General features: G+C 39.3%; 1 protein-coding gene across 4 annotated transcripts in view; it reads right to left on the bottom strand.

The window, feature by feature from the left end:
- TRPM6 (transient receptor potential cation channel subfamily M member 6) overlaps window positions 1–17,001 on the bottom strand; it is a 146,985-nt gene that overhangs the window by 10,136 nt on the left and 119,848 nt on the right. For 3 of the 4 annotated variants that reach the window (XM_065908140.1, XM_065908139.1, XM_065908138.1), the window contains 8 exons: window positions 16,061–16,152; window positions 14,435–14,493; window positions 12,767–12,792; window positions 11,215–11,265; window positions 9,681–9,746; window positions 7,606–7,892; window positions 7,125–7,207; window positions 6,176–6,381 (listed from right to left, as the gene is read on the bottom strand). In XM_065908140.1, the coding sequence (XP_065764212.1) occupies window positions 6,176–6,381; window positions 7,125–7,207; window positions 7,606–7,892; window positions 9,681–9,746; window positions 11,215–11,265; window positions 12,767–12,792; window positions 14,435–14,493; window positions 16,061–16,152 (870 nt within the window). Of the gene's footprint in view, window positions 1–6,175; window positions 6,382–7,124; window positions 7,208–7,605; window positions 7,893–9,680; window positions 9,747–11,214; window positions 11,266–12,766; window positions 12,793–14,434; window positions 14,494–16,060; window positions 16,153–17,001 lie in introns of those variants that run through there. The other variant, XR_010659516.1, reaches the window with a different exon arrangement.

Here is a 17,001-nt window from a genome sequence, read left to right on the forward strand (position 1 = left end):
CAAGGTGCAAGGTACTGTGTGGTTCTGCAGATACCCACCTCTGGGTCCATCAAAGACACACAACAAATGCTATTTTTATAACGTTTAGAAATAGAAGAATACAAACAGCCTGCATTCCTGATCTGGGTGCTGGTTATACACATGTGTTCAGTTGTAGAAATTCTCTGAGATGTCCACTTATGCTGTGTGCACTTTCTTGAATGTATGTGATCCTTCAGCAAATTTTACTTCTTTAAAAAATGGCACGAAAGTATAAAAAGACAATGTAAGTGTAATTTCAAACAAACTTTTATCAAAATAGGGATCAACATCACAGTCAATCTCTGTTATTAAATGCAAGTGGTGGTGGGACTGACTTCCACGGGCACCTTTTTCACAAGTGAGCCAGTCAGATGGGCTGAGTGCACCACGTGGGCATAAGTCAGCAATTTCTGAGACCACATTCTAACCAGCACTGGTTCTCTTGGCTTGGAAGAGACCAACCTCGTGGGAAATCTACTTAAAATTACATAAAACGTAAAACATTATTATGTGTTTCTATTTGGTTAAAAAAAAAAATGTTTATAATCACTACTTTAAAAAAGAAAGGTTTTTACCATGTTCTGTACTTTTTACCATATACTGACACCTTTCATAGGAAAATGTAATGCTTATAATTTATAAGCCATTCCCCTGAGAAACTGACTTCTTTAGGAAAATAACCTGTTTTAAGTGGGGACAGGGTTAGGGGTTCCAACTTTTTGTATCATGATACTCTTTGTCAGCCTGATGAAGCTAAGGGAACCCCTTCTCAGAATAATGCTTTAAAATGCATAATTTGAATACGTAAGATTACAAAGGAAGCCATGATATTGAAATACAGTGATTAAAATATTTTTAAATAGTTTTGCAATACATGTGCTTCTTTATTAGCACATTAGCTAACAGGATCAAGCACAAGTCTAATAACACTATAACATTCAAATAATAAAAATACAACCTGTATTTTGAGAAAAATATTTGTATTTGCCATGTTAACATCTGTAATTGCTATTGCAAACAGTCATGGGTACTGCTAATACCACTGTGGTTTGCTGTCTCCACTATAATTGAAGGGAATGATAACTTTCAGCTATAGATTAGTATAAAGGTATAACCTTAATTTGTTTTTTCATCAAAGTTCACAGACCCTCTGAATTCTACCCAGGGACCCTTTAAGAACGCCTAGCTTAGAATCTCTCTGGGCACTGATTCTGAATAAGGAAAGGGAAAATAAGTCTGAAACATAGGCTCATGGGGAAGTATGCAAATATGCTATCCTTTTTAAAGAAAATGTCATAGGGAGAAGCTGGGCTCTTTATACTTTTCTCATTACAGATATAAGAAGAAACAGCCTAGCAGGACCCTAACTATATATAGCAAACATGCAGTAAATAAAGAGAACAACTTTAACTATTTTAGTGAATAAACAGTACTATGTAGTAAATTAAAAAACAGACATCCCATTATGACCAATAGAGAGTGAAGGCCACAAATCCTTCACACATTTAAGCTCAGACCTGATTTTATGCCTACAGCTTCCAGCAACGATGAAAGCTTTAGGCAGATGTCTGAGTAAATTGTAAATTTAAGTTGGAGATATGCACAGTACTGAAAGAATTGGAGAAAGGGAGACTTTACAGGGGGAGAAAAGTCTATCAAAATCATACCAGTTCCCATTTATTTTCAGTCTTGCAGCCTGTTAAATAGGAAAAAGTCAAAGGGTCCGGGTCTCACTCACAGCCTCATCACTCTCTAGCTGTGTAATCTGGACACCTTCTTTCATCTCTCTGTGTCTCAGCTGTATCATCTGAAAGTGTGAATAATCATGGGCCTTATCCTGTAGTTACTGAGAGGATTACAGGAACCAGCATATACAAACTGCTTAGCAAAACGTATGATTCAGAAGAAGGTGAAACATGTCAACTGCTATTTTTATTGTCTTTATTCTATCAAGGCACTTCCCTGGTGGTTCAGTGATAGAGAATCTGCCGGCCAATGCAGGAGATGCAGGAAGACCCTCTGGAGGAGGAAATGGCTACCCACTCCCGTCTTCTTGCCTGGGAAATCCCATGGACAGAGGAGCCTGGCGGGCTACAGTCCATGGGGTCGCAAAAAGAGTCAGACACGACTGAGCAACTAAACAACAATTCTATCAAAAGTTCTTGTGAACTAAAGTTCTATTTTCTTACCATTGGTAAAACCAAGGTCTAATGACCTCACTTCCCTGAGGTACTGTTTGCTAATGAACAGAACCTGCTCTAAGACTGAGGGTGAAGAGGACCCACAAACCTCTACACCCCTAAACCCAATCTGACAGCTCAAAGGTGAACCACTAAATCTATCTACTGAGACCCGTGAATGGCAGAAGGGGAAAAACAGAAAGCAGTTCAGAGAACCAATCATGCCGTTCCACCACACCACTCCAGCCTCTCCCAGCTACACAGGAGTCACTCAATAGGCGACCTGTCACACAGGGGCCTATCCCGCCCGCACACCTGTGTGTGTGTGAGTCGCTCAGTCGTGTCCGGCTCTTTGGGACCCCACAGACTGCAGCCTGCCAAGCTCCTGTGTCCATGGGATTCTCCAGTCAGAATACTAGAGAGGGTTGCCATTCCCTTCTCCAGGGATCTTCCCAACCCAGGGATCAAACCCAGGTCTCCTACATGGCAGCAGATTCTTCACTGTCTGAGCTCCCAGGGAAGCCCACCCACACAGCTAGACATCTGGGAAACGAGAACATTTTAACATCTAAAAATTCCAGTGGTGCCTCTTTACTGGCATTCACAGAGCATGTGCCCATGTACAGACAAAACACAGTACGCCCTTATGAGAAGCTCAGAGACTTACATTCTGCTCCGCTTTGGGATACATCAGTGAACTTCCATATCTACGGGAAGAAGTTACTTCCCTTGTAGCAGCAGAATGTACCATGATGCTGCTGCTGCTAAGGCTGACTTATACTGAAAACTGCTTTGTTGAATAAAAAATTAATAGCCCCAAAGGTTCTTTGTGTCAAGCCTTAAAAAAAAAAAAAAAAAAAAAACACGCCACAGACCATTGTAATTTCAAATACAATTGTTTTTCATTCCTATTGCTGGAAATAAAATACTGGATTTCATGTGTAATAATGATTCAGGCGCTCACATGTAGGGTTTTTAAATAGGAGGAGACGAATACTACAGCATCATTACAAGTGATCAGAAATTAGTCAAGCCTCCATAGATAAACCTATGGCCGATTCATGTTGATGTCTGGCAGAAACCAGCACTCTTATTGTAGAGCAATTATCCTTCAATTAAAAATAAATAAATTTAATTATAACAGAAAGAAAAAAAACGAAATTAGTCAAGCCTCTCCCTAAATTCAGCTTCCTGGCCTGATGTGGCAGCTGCTGAGTTATGCCTGGCATTCACTGGAATAAAATAAAGAGAAGAAAAGAAGAAACTGAAAGAATAAACGGGCAGAGTATTTCTCATTCTTTCTTTCCCTCCAGGCAATAGGGAGCCACAGCAAGCTGATCAGGGCTTCATTCTACAAAGGCAGAAGCTGGGATGTCCTTTAAGTTACCACCAGGACCACACAGCTAAGAGCAGACCACCCACAACTGAAGAGTAACCTCCATGCTAACAAGCCACACAGACATTAACACTGAGAACAATGACCGCACTTACTGGGTCGGGAACTTGCCTCATTTCGGCCCCTGAACAACCCCGTGAGTTAAGTGCATAACATGATTTATCCCAGTTACAAATGCGGAAGTGGAACTCCAGGTGGCTGCGCTCTCGTCACGCAGCGAATTCATGGTGGAGCCAGGAGTCAGCCCCCAGCACCGTGACTTCAGAGCTTCTCCTAACTGCAGCTGACTGGCCTTTCAGTCTCCACTCCCTGCCGCCCAGACAACACACACTGTCTCTCCAAAGACTAGAAATATGACGCAATTAAATATAAAATGTAACTGAACTGAAAACTGTTATGATATTTTAAGACTATATTCTCCCATTTTTCCTTTCCAACCCGGTTTGAATTAAATATATTAATGCACATAAGCCTTTAGCCAAGTACTTGACACAAAATAACCAGGAAACGCTAGTTAGTAGCAGTAGTATTATAACTGCTTATAATTACTATTACAGGATTCACATTCTTCCATAAATTCAGGGCTAAACAATTGGCAAAACAGTCCAATAAGTATCTCAATTTCTTCATGCTCATTCTATGATGTCCATTCTTCCCTTCTTTGAAGGTCAGTGTTTTGACATAGTTTATTTGGAGTGGCCTATTTCTGCAGTTCACATAATTGCCCAGTGAAAAAATAAAGTTAATTCCTTTTTCCCCCCAAGACTATCAACGCAGTATTTGTTCTGTTTAATGTCACTTTGGATTACTAAGAGACATAAAAATCCCCAAACATAAACATCATTAAACAAAAACCTATTCAAGTGGAATACAAAACACACTGAAGAGTCATCATTAATTCCTTAAAGTTTTTCTTTGGTTGTTTTTTGGTTTGTTTTTTACTTTTTAAACATCTCCACCCAAACCTCAAAGCACAGACACTCAAGTACAGATGAAAACAATCAACCTTTCCCCAACATGAGCTACAAAAGCAGATGCCTAGGGCATCAGTGTGCTGGGTTTACATGGATCATGTACTCGCTGGCTTAAAACTGAATCATCTTGACTGTTTTAACTTTGTTTATATTGCTTCTTAAAATATTGTGTTTGAGGGTTAGAAATATAACTCAACCTTGTGAGCAGCACAGATATGAAAGGACAGAAGGACTTATGTGTCATTAGAAAAGTGTGTATATATATATATGCATACATATATACACAGACACATCCTTGAGCACATGGCACAAATTTCAATCAAAATGGGTTTGCAGTCTTAGTGAACATTGCTCACGATGCCCCAGGACTGCCTGCTCATCTCATCTGTCTCCAGCCTCCAAGCCTGGTTTTGGCACAGAATCCCAGGTCTGGAGAAAGGGAAAAGTCAGAGGGGACAAGGGAGAGACCAGATTTTTTAAAAAAATAAATAAAAGGAATCAGAACATGGTAACATTCCTAAGGATCTGAAACTTACAAAGAAATAAAAGAACAGTGACAAAGAAAGAGCATGGATGATCAAACCAGCTTAAGCCTGCATCCTGGCTCCTTCTTAGGTAGCTGTGCAACCTTGGGGAAGATATTTAAACTTTCAGGACATAAATTCCCCATAATATCTACCTCGAGGTGCTGCTTCTGGGATTAAACGAGATAACTTCTCTGAAAGTTCCTGGGCTAAATCCCTTATTTGAAACCAAAGCCCCAGTCAGTGAGCCCTAGGACTAAACTTTGACCTTAATACATATCTCCTTCTGTCCCTTCAAGGAAAGCCTGCTAGAGATACTTCGCTTCATGCTGCAAGATTATATGTCACATCTGAGGTATTGCTAGTAGAGAGATGCACTGATCAAAGCCTTCCATTAAATAAGAGTGCACTGCGTTGCCTCTCCCAGACCGAGTCTGTACTTTCAGGAACTCTTATATCAAGGAACACAGCAAAGAGAGCAAGCTAACTTATAAACTGCTGAAGTACTGAGCTCAAAATCATGAAAAGTGACCAGAGTTGCAACTTTCCTATACATATCAATGCATGCCTAAGTGTTATTGTGAACTTAAGTCCAAAGAAAAGCCATAAAACTAGAAATCTAGTACAAAAATCATTCTCCCATTTGATAAACATTTTAGATAACTTTAAGTTCTAGGCCGATAATCATCTGCCTATATCATCTGCTCCTGATCATCACTGTACAATGTCTCTGGCATAAACGGCCCTACCTCGTTTCAAAGCTAGACAGAGCAACTCCATACATGACCTAGTCTGGTTCTCACATGATCTCTCAGGACACCTGCCTGATTCTTCCCGCTTAGGACAGTTCCACAAACAGTAAATAAATTCAGAAAACAGATACCATCTTCTGTTTTCAAATTAAAACAAAAAAAAGTACGCACTGCCAAGGAATGTCTCCACTGAATGATCTTCACTGTGACTTTAAGAAAGAGCTGGGGGCAAATGTAGGTGACAATGACAAGGAGAAAGCAATCTTTGGTCCAGGTTTCCTGAACTTTGCCTCACGCTTGTTCTACCAAATCCTCAGCTATCAATCACCTTGCAAATCTAAAACCAGCAGCTCTCCCCGAGTATACTCATAGGTCCAGTGAGAGAAAGCCAACATCAGCTCCTCCAAGGTGTTGCTGGGGGCAATTTCATCACCATTGTTGTTGTTGTACTTCCGGAATTCCCCCGTCATATACTTCTCGATGGTCAACCACTGCTGGGCTGAATGGCAGTAAATTAAGAAAACTTCCAGGAACCTATGAGGAGGGAAAAGAGGTCACTGTTTTCCCACCAGGCAGCCAAGGTGGGAGTTATGTCACTGGACAGAGAACAACAGAGGAGATGCCCTAGCTTGACCGAGCAGCCCCAGTGCACATGTCCCTGCCTTTCTACTGAAAAAAATGGGATGCAAAGATTTGGAGCTTTCCTCACGCTCACCCACCTCCCTGCTCTTTGAGGAACTCTTATGAGTACTGGATTCAACTTTTCTTGCCTTGCTCTATGAAGTTCCTTGTAAATGGAACAATAAAACTTTACTGTGAGTCCTCAGCACTGAACTATGATCTGTGTTGCTAAATGAATCCAAGTATATGGAAACAGGTGAAAGTAATAAGAGTTCAACCCTTTAAAGTTCCTAATTTCTATAAGATAATTAGGAGAGGAAACTATGCTTACAATAGAAGTGTTTTCCTGCCATAATGGTTCTGGATATTAGTAACAACACCCCAGATCTGCCTGCTTTCATAATCGAGAGGTTAGTCATGGCCTCTGCTTGACCTGCTCTTTTCCACTCACATAAATTCAGTGATTTAAGCCAAACATCCCTGGGATGTCTACTTCGCTTTTTACTGTCTCCAAGAACGATCTAAAGACGAAAACAAAATTAAGATCATGGGGAAATTCCCCATGAGTTTGGTATTTCTTGTGACCAACAGGGGTACAACAAAATTGATAGAAATCACTACTTAGGATGAAGGGCCAGGTGCCAATATTTCCTTACCTTGGAGTGTAAGGAATGGTTTGTGGTTTTACTTGGTTGAAGGTATAGATCAGCTTTTGAGCAGCTCTTTGTTGTTGAATTTCCTGCAAAATAAGGAGCATTGATAAAAATATTGCTTTACTACCACATGCCTACTAATGAATGATCACAGAAACACTAGAGGCCTCCCAGGTCTTTACCTGGGAGGCAGAGACCCACTCCAGCTCCATCACTACCCACTCCAAAAGTAAAAGCTAAAAATAATAAAATACCACCACCTCCAAATACTAGAGTGGGTAGCTTTTTCCCTTCTCCAGAGGATATTCCCAACCCAGGAATCGAACCAGGGTTTTCTGCATTGCAGGCAGATTCTTTACCAACTGAGCTATCAGGGAAGCCCCAATTTCAAGATCTCTTGGGTTGAAGTAATGGCCGTCGACCAGGACAGAGCCAGATCCCCTTTCTCCGACCTGTCCATCTGGGCTCGGGGTCTCTGACTCACCCTGAGGCAAAGATGAAGCACAGTACTCTCCTGGAAGATTTCGTGCCACGTCTGCACAACCTCAGGAAGAAAGGACTTCACGATGAAAACCTGCCCTGGCTTGAGGATGTCATCCTCAGACCAGGTGCTAATGACTCTCATGGCTTTGCGGAGGCCACCATCCATCTCCTCTTGGGACAACACCTGGATCATAGCAGATCTCCCCCGCTGGGACCAAGAAGACATGCTTTTATCCAGATTCAAGGGGGAACTCTCCTCCAGCCTGTAGACCGTTACTTCTTCTCCTACTGCAAAGAAAGGTGCAGGGAAGGGGTTCAGTGAGACCTATGTCTGTGACATGAACGGCCTCCTAAATACCAACTCAGAAGAATCCATTCAGTTTCCCAAAGGATCAGAGGGGAATGGGAACTGCATCTGTTCAGGGTCAGGTACAGACATCTGGCTGTGTCAGAGTCCAGTAAAGAGGGAGAGGAAAAATGAACAGAGTGCCAGATGTCACATAAGAATTAAGTTGTTCTTATTATAGAGTATAACTAGATGAAAATAAAATCAGAGTAGCAAGGCTATGCTTCTTTTGTTAAAGACAAATACTCTTAAAGAGACAGTTTAAACCCCGTGTTTATTATCATCCCCCTTAGGAGTTGTTTTAGACTTGTTTTTTTTCCCTAACTGTCCCTTCCCTGACATTTTAATACCAAGGATATACTGTATATCTGTTTATGAACTCTGAGTGTGTGTGTATCTGTGCTTTACACATGGAAATAAAAAGATGTTTTTGCTCCCTTGGGGGTGATATTATCCCACTGAGACAGGTTAAAGTTAGAAGCGAAGTCATACCCCAGAACCTTTCCCTCCTTCCTTTGTGCCTCTGGACAAGTTACGTAAAGCCTCACTTTGCTCATCAGTAAAATGGAAGTGTTATTAGAAGAGTCACTTCATTAGGTGGTTGTAAAGATTAAATATGGTCACACGGCTAATGTGAAGCAGACTCGCAGTTACGAACCCAATCCCACTTTAAAGATTTTACACCCACATGTTCTCCCACTGCTCTGCAGCTTCCACTTTCAGGCTGTTGAACAGGGAGCCATTCTTACGGGGCCTAGACTCCATCTAACATAGTGTGCAGCACTTCCTGACAGGGGGAACACACTACATAAAACTTCTGTCCGGTCTGCGTTCTCCTTACACCTGTTCCAAATGACTTTTCTTATAAAACACTGTGCTGGTTTACAAAGAAAAGAATCTATTCGCTCACTCTTGCATTTAACTGCTTACCAAAGAGCATGTCTAGGTAACACTTAGTAACATGCTTTTGAACATTTATTCTTGGTGCCCAGATAAATGGCCCTGGAGATCTCTTTAGAGTTCTAAATACCTAGAGGATTTAGAACAAAGCTACTGAGTTGAACAACCAGCTGTGGAGCCAAGTGGAAGGAGAAGGCATTTGCATCAATGATCAGAAGCCACCTGATCTGTCCTTATGTGCAGGATGGGAGAAAATCAAGATCAAGGACAGTGCAGGGACCCTTGTTATGTTGTCAACTGGCAGGAAAGAGAAATATCAGTAGCCTTGGCTAATGTGAGTTTGTTTTTCTTTACTACTCGAGTCTTTAAAAATCACGTTTGTTCTCTGAGCTAAGAGTAATTAGTTTACATGAAACAAAACAAATAAATAAAAAGCAATATACCAAGCATTTCTCTTTAGATGTCTGTTAGCTTTTTCTGTATTGACATTTAATGCTTTCTTCTCTGTTTATTACGTATGGCTGGTTGGTTCTTTTCTATTCTACTTTTTCCAGCCTTAAATCAGTGAATGCCAGGTGCAACAGCATTGCTTTTTCCCCCAACTGCTGCTCATTATAGTCCTGTCCCCATAGTATATTAGGTTTTGAGCCTAGATACCAGCCAGGCAGTTAATAAGAGTTTCCATTTTAGGAAATTAATATTGCTAAACTGCAACCATGGGTAAAAGAATATTTTCAATTAAAATTATGCAAAATGGTTTCTCCTATGATTCACTCAGATGTTTTGCCTTTGCTCTGGCACAACCTCAAGAAGGTAGAAATGGCACTCACCAAACAGTTGGATTGGTGTAAATGGTATGGTCTGAGAAAGCCTCATTAAATTGTTCCTTTCAATGGCTGCAAACAAAAGCAGATTTACTATTTTAAGTACGCATCAGTGGACTGAATTTATAGAAAGACTCCCCACATCAATATACTCACATAATGCTACAATATTTTACTTTGAAGACCCTTTATTTGTTCCTTTATCAAAAACAGTATCTATAATACAGTATTTAAAATAAACTATGCCTTAAACAGGAAGGATATCCCAGTTTTAGTAACAGATTATATAAGATTATCTAGTAAGTCCTGAGCTAGGGTTGTCACCTACACCCTCCTGAATAGCAAATACCACACTAATCCATATACATATGTGGAACTTGCTTTTAAAGAGCCTTTTAATCTTTGGTCTTCATTCTCTGGTTTTTCTTTTCCAGATCAAATCTAATGCACAGTGGGCTGTGGGGACATCTACTGTTGATTTTGCAGAGTTCATCTTCTTTTCCCAGAGAGAGCTGAAGACTAATTTTAATTAGAAGCAAGTGCTCTGAATTTTCCTGTTACGAGTTGTATCCTAACAGATCAGAATCAATGTCAGTTAGAGTGTTCCTCACCAGAGACTTTCTTCAGCTGACAGCTGGAGTCAAAATAACAGATTACTGCTGAGCTGAAAGACCCAGTTATGAGAGCCTGGAATGTGGAGTCTGAAATCCACTGAAACACTATTCACTACAGAGGAGAATTCAGGATAAGGTAGCCTTTTACTGAACCCTGAACACATGACCTTGATATAATAATAATGGTAATTATCACACCAATACACTTGTACTCTTGTAGCCAGCTTTAAGAGTGTATAAAGAGTTCAGTCATGTAGTATCTAAACCAATGCTGAGAGCAATGATACCCAAAAGACCACCCAATGGCATGAGTCCAGTTGGTTGTTACATTACTTTGCATTTCAAAGGGTTTCCTTTATTCTCAACTAGCCCTTTGGCAGATTGCTCCTCAGGAAGGGCAAGTACAATTATTCCCACTTTGAAAGAAAGACTACTGAATCACTGTGAAGCGATGCTGCTTAAGAGAGTCAAGACCCTTGACGTCTTGTTTAATAACATCCCTTAAGGTGTCTTTGTTGATCACCCCCCGTGGGGCTGGCATTCATTCAGTGGTTATGTTCACTGAGCGCCCAGTGAGGGTACAAAACCCTTCCTTAGAGAACCAGCCCCAGGCCTGTCTCCTCCCCAGTCCAAAACACAAAGATCTCTGGCTTTGACCTTGTAAGGAATTTTCAGATCTCAAGGTCATCCTTCCCTTTTACAATTTGGAACTTACCAATACAAACATTTTTTTTTTAATCCAAAACTTCTTAAATCCTAACAACTTGTTTTCCCAAGCTAAGAAACCTGAATGTGCTCTCATCAGAGTAAACAACTTTCCAAGTTGCAGCCAATCAACACCACAAATTCATGAATGCTTTTGTTTCCAGTTGCAGTCTCACAGACATTTAGATCCACTGACATAGCCATGTGCACATGCATCCTACCTGAATAATGATGGTGAGGCTCTTGAGGGCTTTTTAAGGAGGCTGAGATTTCTGAAATTACAGAGAAGATTGACATTTTAATTACTTGGCTGGAGATAAATACATACTTATGAATATATTGCCTTCAAAGTTATTATTGAACAGGTTAATCAGAATGGCTTCTCGGTTTTTGAAAAAGATTGCCTAATATCCTTTAACCACATTATTGTGCATGGTATCCTGACAGCTTCCAATCATCAATGCAATATCTCCAAATATATTTATATAGGGAATTGAAGAAAGACAGGTAATATTAGCCTCAAAGATGTATTTCCTCTGAACCAATTACACCTCTGGGTTGCAGAAGGCACGCAGCTGCCCATCACATTCCACGACATCCCAGAAGCACAATTCTCTGAGCTCCCTGCCAAGATGCAGTGCCCACATAAAGATGTTATTAATATCAAGTTATTAGCAGACTACTTCACTGACTTAAAAATGACAACAAAATGGTGAAACATATTAAGAGGTCTATATCAGAAACAAAGGAGGTGGAAGGGAAGGAGACAGTAAGGGATTTGTGTGGTTACAGAAGGACTGTGTGTTGGGAATACCTCTTGCAAGTTCAACTGGTTCTCTTCTATCTGGTCAAGTCCTAAATTACAAGGCTCAAGAGAAATCCTTTCCAACAGTTTTGCCATTTCATAAAGTCAGAATTAAAGTGGAGAACTTTGGTCTCGTGGTGGTGACTGCTTTATACTTTGTAGAATAAGCAGCGTAATGAGCCCAATTTCACAGATGTCTCTGGCTTTTTGCTGCTGGATAAGCAAAGCAAAAAACTCCTTCCCTTTGGGGGTGCTGGGTAAAAGGTAAGATCATCACAAAAGACTGTTCCTTTCTGGAATAAAACTGTTTCAGTTAATTTGGAGGTAAAGAACAGGAGTGGCAGTCTGAAAACCAGGTAAAATCAAGAAAAGGATTATTATTTTTCTTTTGTACATAAAAAATTTTTGTAGGTGGAGAAGGAATCAACTGCAAAGAATGTACTGAAAATACAAGAAATTGAGAAGGAACAAGACCACAGAATAGGAAGGTGTCTGATCTGTATCAAGGGGTCAAAAAGACAGAAAGGGGTAAAATCTGAAAGTAGCTACAGAGTGGTTTCGGTGAGGGAGGTGTCTCACTGAAGCAGGCTTGGTCCTACTTAGCCACTTGGGGCACAGAGTCCCACTGAAGCCACAAAGGAAAGATCTACATATAATCTCATGAGTTCTTATTGGGCAATGTGTTAAAACACCACAGTAAAGAGTTGTCAAGCAGTCTAAATGAGCTCAGTGACTATACTCTCACTCACTGGAAAATCATGGTTGGAAATTGGTTACTCCAAAAAATTTTAAACCAGATATCGGTCCTGATTTATCTGGGGAAAGACATTCAAAAACTTTCTACTTTTCTACCGAATTTGCTACTCTGTATAGTAAACAAAAATCACAAATAGGATTTCAAGAACTAAAAATCTCAGCAGGAGCATAAACCTCACCAATAATAATATGAAAAAAATATAAAAACTTACTGTTAACTCCATTTGAACTTCTCAACCTGTTTGGAAAATTAAAGTTGTTTAGATAATGCTTAAATTTTTCAATGATCAAAGATAGAAAAAGTACACAAAAACAGTAAATAATACAGAGTCTATAAGCATGTATTTATATACATGTGTATATATTTCTTTAAAGGAAGGGTATCAGCTACATCTGACCCCTACTTTTAGAGAAACAGTTTACAGCAATTATCTTCATAGAAACATGAGCACCAGATATGCATGTAAGTCGTTTACTGTGTATGCCCTAAGCTAACTGAAAAGCGGTTGTTGGTTTTCGTTTTTAATTAGCTGTGTGATCACACAACATATATAAGATTTAACTGTATTTGTATTCTTCTGGATCAATTAAACTAAAAGGTTCCTGAACTATGCAAAGTAGATGCCTACAAATGAGTCTATGAATGTCTCTGGACAAGCCTACAAATCAGTTTCATTAGCCCACGTGATCCCTAAATGTTCAAGGCTGAAATGAGCTGTCTTTAAATGGTTACATGCCCTGCTCAAGCGCACAAGTGGCCATGGGCAAGTCAAAATAAGTGCATTCAAAGAACATCTCCAGAACGTAAGATCCTTGGGGAAGAAAGTACAATTACAATTATTGTTTAATTTCATGCTGCAATAACCCACCACTCTGAATGAGCACAAACTACTGAACCTTTGGGAGAAGGAAGACATGTGCACATTAATTCTAGAGGCAGGCTTGCACAGAGAGACCTTGATGGGAGCTTCAGAGAAAAGGCCATCTCAAACACAGCTACTGCAAACTGCCCATCATATTCCACCTGCCTGACATCAATGGCCCCTTTGTAGAGTACAGACCCTTTTGAATTCTTCTCCTTTAGCTATAAGAATAGTCAATTTGATGATGTAACTGGAAAAGTCCATAAAACACGACAAACAAGATAGAATAACCTGCCTGGCTGGTGTTCCAATATTCTCAGAATAATAAATATCCAGGAGTCTCAAGTCTACAAAAATGTGAGTTCTCTATCTGCTCTCTCTAGCCCTGTCCTCCTGTCTCACACCTTCTCAAACTGTTACTGCTTTGATGAGCACTTAGGATGTTAAGTATTCTTGCCTGGAGAATCCCAAGGACGGAGGAGCCTGGTGGGCTACAGTCCATGGGGTCGCAAAAGAGTCGGACACGACTGAGCGACTTAACTAACTAACTAACTAACTAGGATGTTAAGGAGAAACCAGAAAGATCCATCTTAGAAACTAAACAAACATTTGGGGGAAAAAAACTAAGGGAAAGATCTAGTCTTCACTTTAAGTCTTTTTTTCAGTCAAGACAGATTTATTCCTACTTTTTAATGCAAATTTCACATGAGAAAAGATATGATACTTATTATTTCATGTGTGCTTTTTTGACAAAAAAAGACAAAATGGTTAATTTGTTGCAATAGTACATGTTTCATTATATTCTTAAAAGGCACTAAGGTGAGATCTTGTTGCCAAAAACAGGAAAGCTAGGAGAATAAATAATTGCCATTCTTGCTAACAAAAGAAAAATATTGTTGTTGGACACACTTCTCTTTTTCTCCTTTTCTGACCCAATTAAACCTTGGTTCCCAGTCCAGTTAAAAAAAAAGAACAGTAGCCAAAGATGCTTAAAGAGAGACATTCAGAAATACTCACTGAGACTTCCTATTGACTGTGGTGCTCCTGGAATCCCACAAAGAGCTTTTGCTAAGATCCTGAGCAGAAGGGAAAGATCATTACATGCTCACCCAACTTTCTCCCACCTCAAGCTTCCAACAACACATTTACAAAACACACTCCTTAGAGGATATGGCTGTTTTCTTTTCCCTTGCTCTAGCTCAATATTTCTTTTACTAAGTATCAAAATTCAAGCTGGAAAGATGAATAATGTTAGCATAATATATGAGTAACTCAATGTGGTGACCAGCTTTAACAGAAAGAATTTTATGGGGACATCAAAGAGAAACTGTAATATATAATGGTTTCTACAAAATTGAGAGTGAACATATAACATCTGTTAAGGATGTGAAAGAAGGAATGAAAGTCAAAGTTGACAGGAAACATTGTTATGCCAAATTATCAGATCATTGTTTCAGTTAATGATTATTCAGAATGTTACCTTGGAGATATCTCATTCTATTTCTATTTAGATTCAAATTATTTCTTAAAATCTAGTATACTCCAAGCACTGTGTGTGCATGCATGCTCAGTCGTGTCAGACTCTTTACCACCCCATGGACTGTAGCCCTCCAGGCTCCTCTGCCCATGGAATTCTCCAGTCAACAATACTGGAATGGGTAGTCATTTCCTTCTCCTGGGAATCTTCCCAACCTAGGAATCGAACCCTGCAATGCAGGTGGATTCTTTACCATCTGAGCCACCAGGGAAGCCGCTCCAAGCATCACTCCAGGCATTTTCACTAGTGTTATTTTTGTTATCCACTATTAAACTGGTAAGGATGGCATCAACCCCATTTTAGAGATGCAGCTAATGAAGCTCATAAGGTTAATTGATATGTATAACTTAGAAACCTAGGAAGTGGAAGAGCCAGGATCTGACAGGACAGACAGGTTCCCTGACTACCTTCAAGTAGTATTCTGTTTCACAGATTACATTCCTATAAGAACATCTGAGGTTGTTAGTATATGTTCATACAGGTGATTTGTATACACTTTCCAAGATCATAGAGGTAATGTTCAAACAAAGATCAAAATTATATTGGGGGGGGGGGCGGGTAGGTGGTGGTTAGTCTATCTAGATCATGCTTCCCCCATGGTGGGTGGCAATATAACAAGCACATATTTGCAGACGGAAAGAAAAACAGACTGAAAAATCAGTACTGAAGAAACACTGAAGGTCCTTTACTCTGAAATGCCCAAATCCCCTCCAAGACATCTACAAAGAAGTTGGCTTAGCCTGTTTAACTAACCATACTAAGTGAGACACTAACTACTGAGAGATAAACCATTCCACCCCTGGAAAGCTGCAAAAGGTAAAAATTCCTTCTCAAATCAGGCTGAAACCTGTCTCCCAGTAGTTTGTATATGTTGTTTCTTTAGCTCTGCCTCTGAAAAGTGTATTAGAGATATCTTTATTCCACGTGGCAACTTTTCTATGTTTGAAAACAGTTTCGAAAATTCCTAAACTTTTTCTCATTCACGCTAAAATGCTCAGGATAGGTTATTGGATGGATAAATAGCAAAAAAAAAGAGAACAAAGAAAGAATAAAGTCGGGGGGGGGTGAAAACTGAGCTTTTAAAATATCAAATAAAATGCTGTCACCTCTTGAGACTGCCTCACGTAGCCACTGGCTTGCACAGGATGTCGTTCAGCTTCTTTAGTTTTCATTTTCTGATATATGTAAGATTCTAGACCTTGTTAAAAAGAAGGAAAAAGTTAGAGGATACATGAACATGTGTTACATGTGAATCACAGTTACAAATAAAAGATCTCAACACTGTGCATTTATCTAAATTGGAATATACTTTTCCTCTTTTAAGCAAGTTTTACCAAGATTCTTTTGTCCTTTTTACTCAAGTGGTTGAAAGCTATTTACCCCGTTTCTATTCTTCCATAGTTATCCTTATTGTTTATAACAATTAATACTTCTCTATCAAAGAATTAGCTTATCCATACCTTATCTTCCTATAAAATACCTTTAGTAATTTTTACTTTCCCCTTAAACTTGTCATCCAAGTTTTATTCAAAATACATGAAATTTGAGATCCAAATTGATAGTAATTCTTCTTTAATAGCAGAATCAAGCATTACTGTAGGCTACTTAAAAAAGACAACAAAATCAAACAAAGACAAAAGAAAGACAGAAAAGAATGCCAGCAAATAGCTTTAATTTTTAGCCTTTTCTTTAAAAAACTTAACAAAGATCATTATTGTTAATATTTTTTATACCTGGTATTTAAAAGTCACTGGCACATAGTAGGCACTCAATAATAGTTTAATAAATATTTGGTTGGATTAATTCTGAGAAAAATACTTAATAGTCCCTGGCTAAAAGTAGTTGTTATTTTTTCCTTCTATTTGGTGCTGGGAAAAAAGTATATAGGAAATGGAAAAAAAGCTATTGAAAAAAATCACAAAATTGTATATATGATACTTCTCATAACATCATAAAATTATGATAAATATGATCTCAATGATAGCACAGTACTACAATTAAAACAAAATACCTCTATGAAAATCTAAAACTATGCTTTTCCTTTCAT

Source organism: Muntiacus reevesi, chromosome 17, assembly GCF_963930625.1.
Source record: "Muntiacus reevesi chromosome 17, mMunRee1.1, whole genome shotgun sequence".
NCBI lineage: Eukaryota > Metazoa > Chordata > Mammalia > Artiodactyla > Cervidae > Muntiacus > Muntiacus reevesi.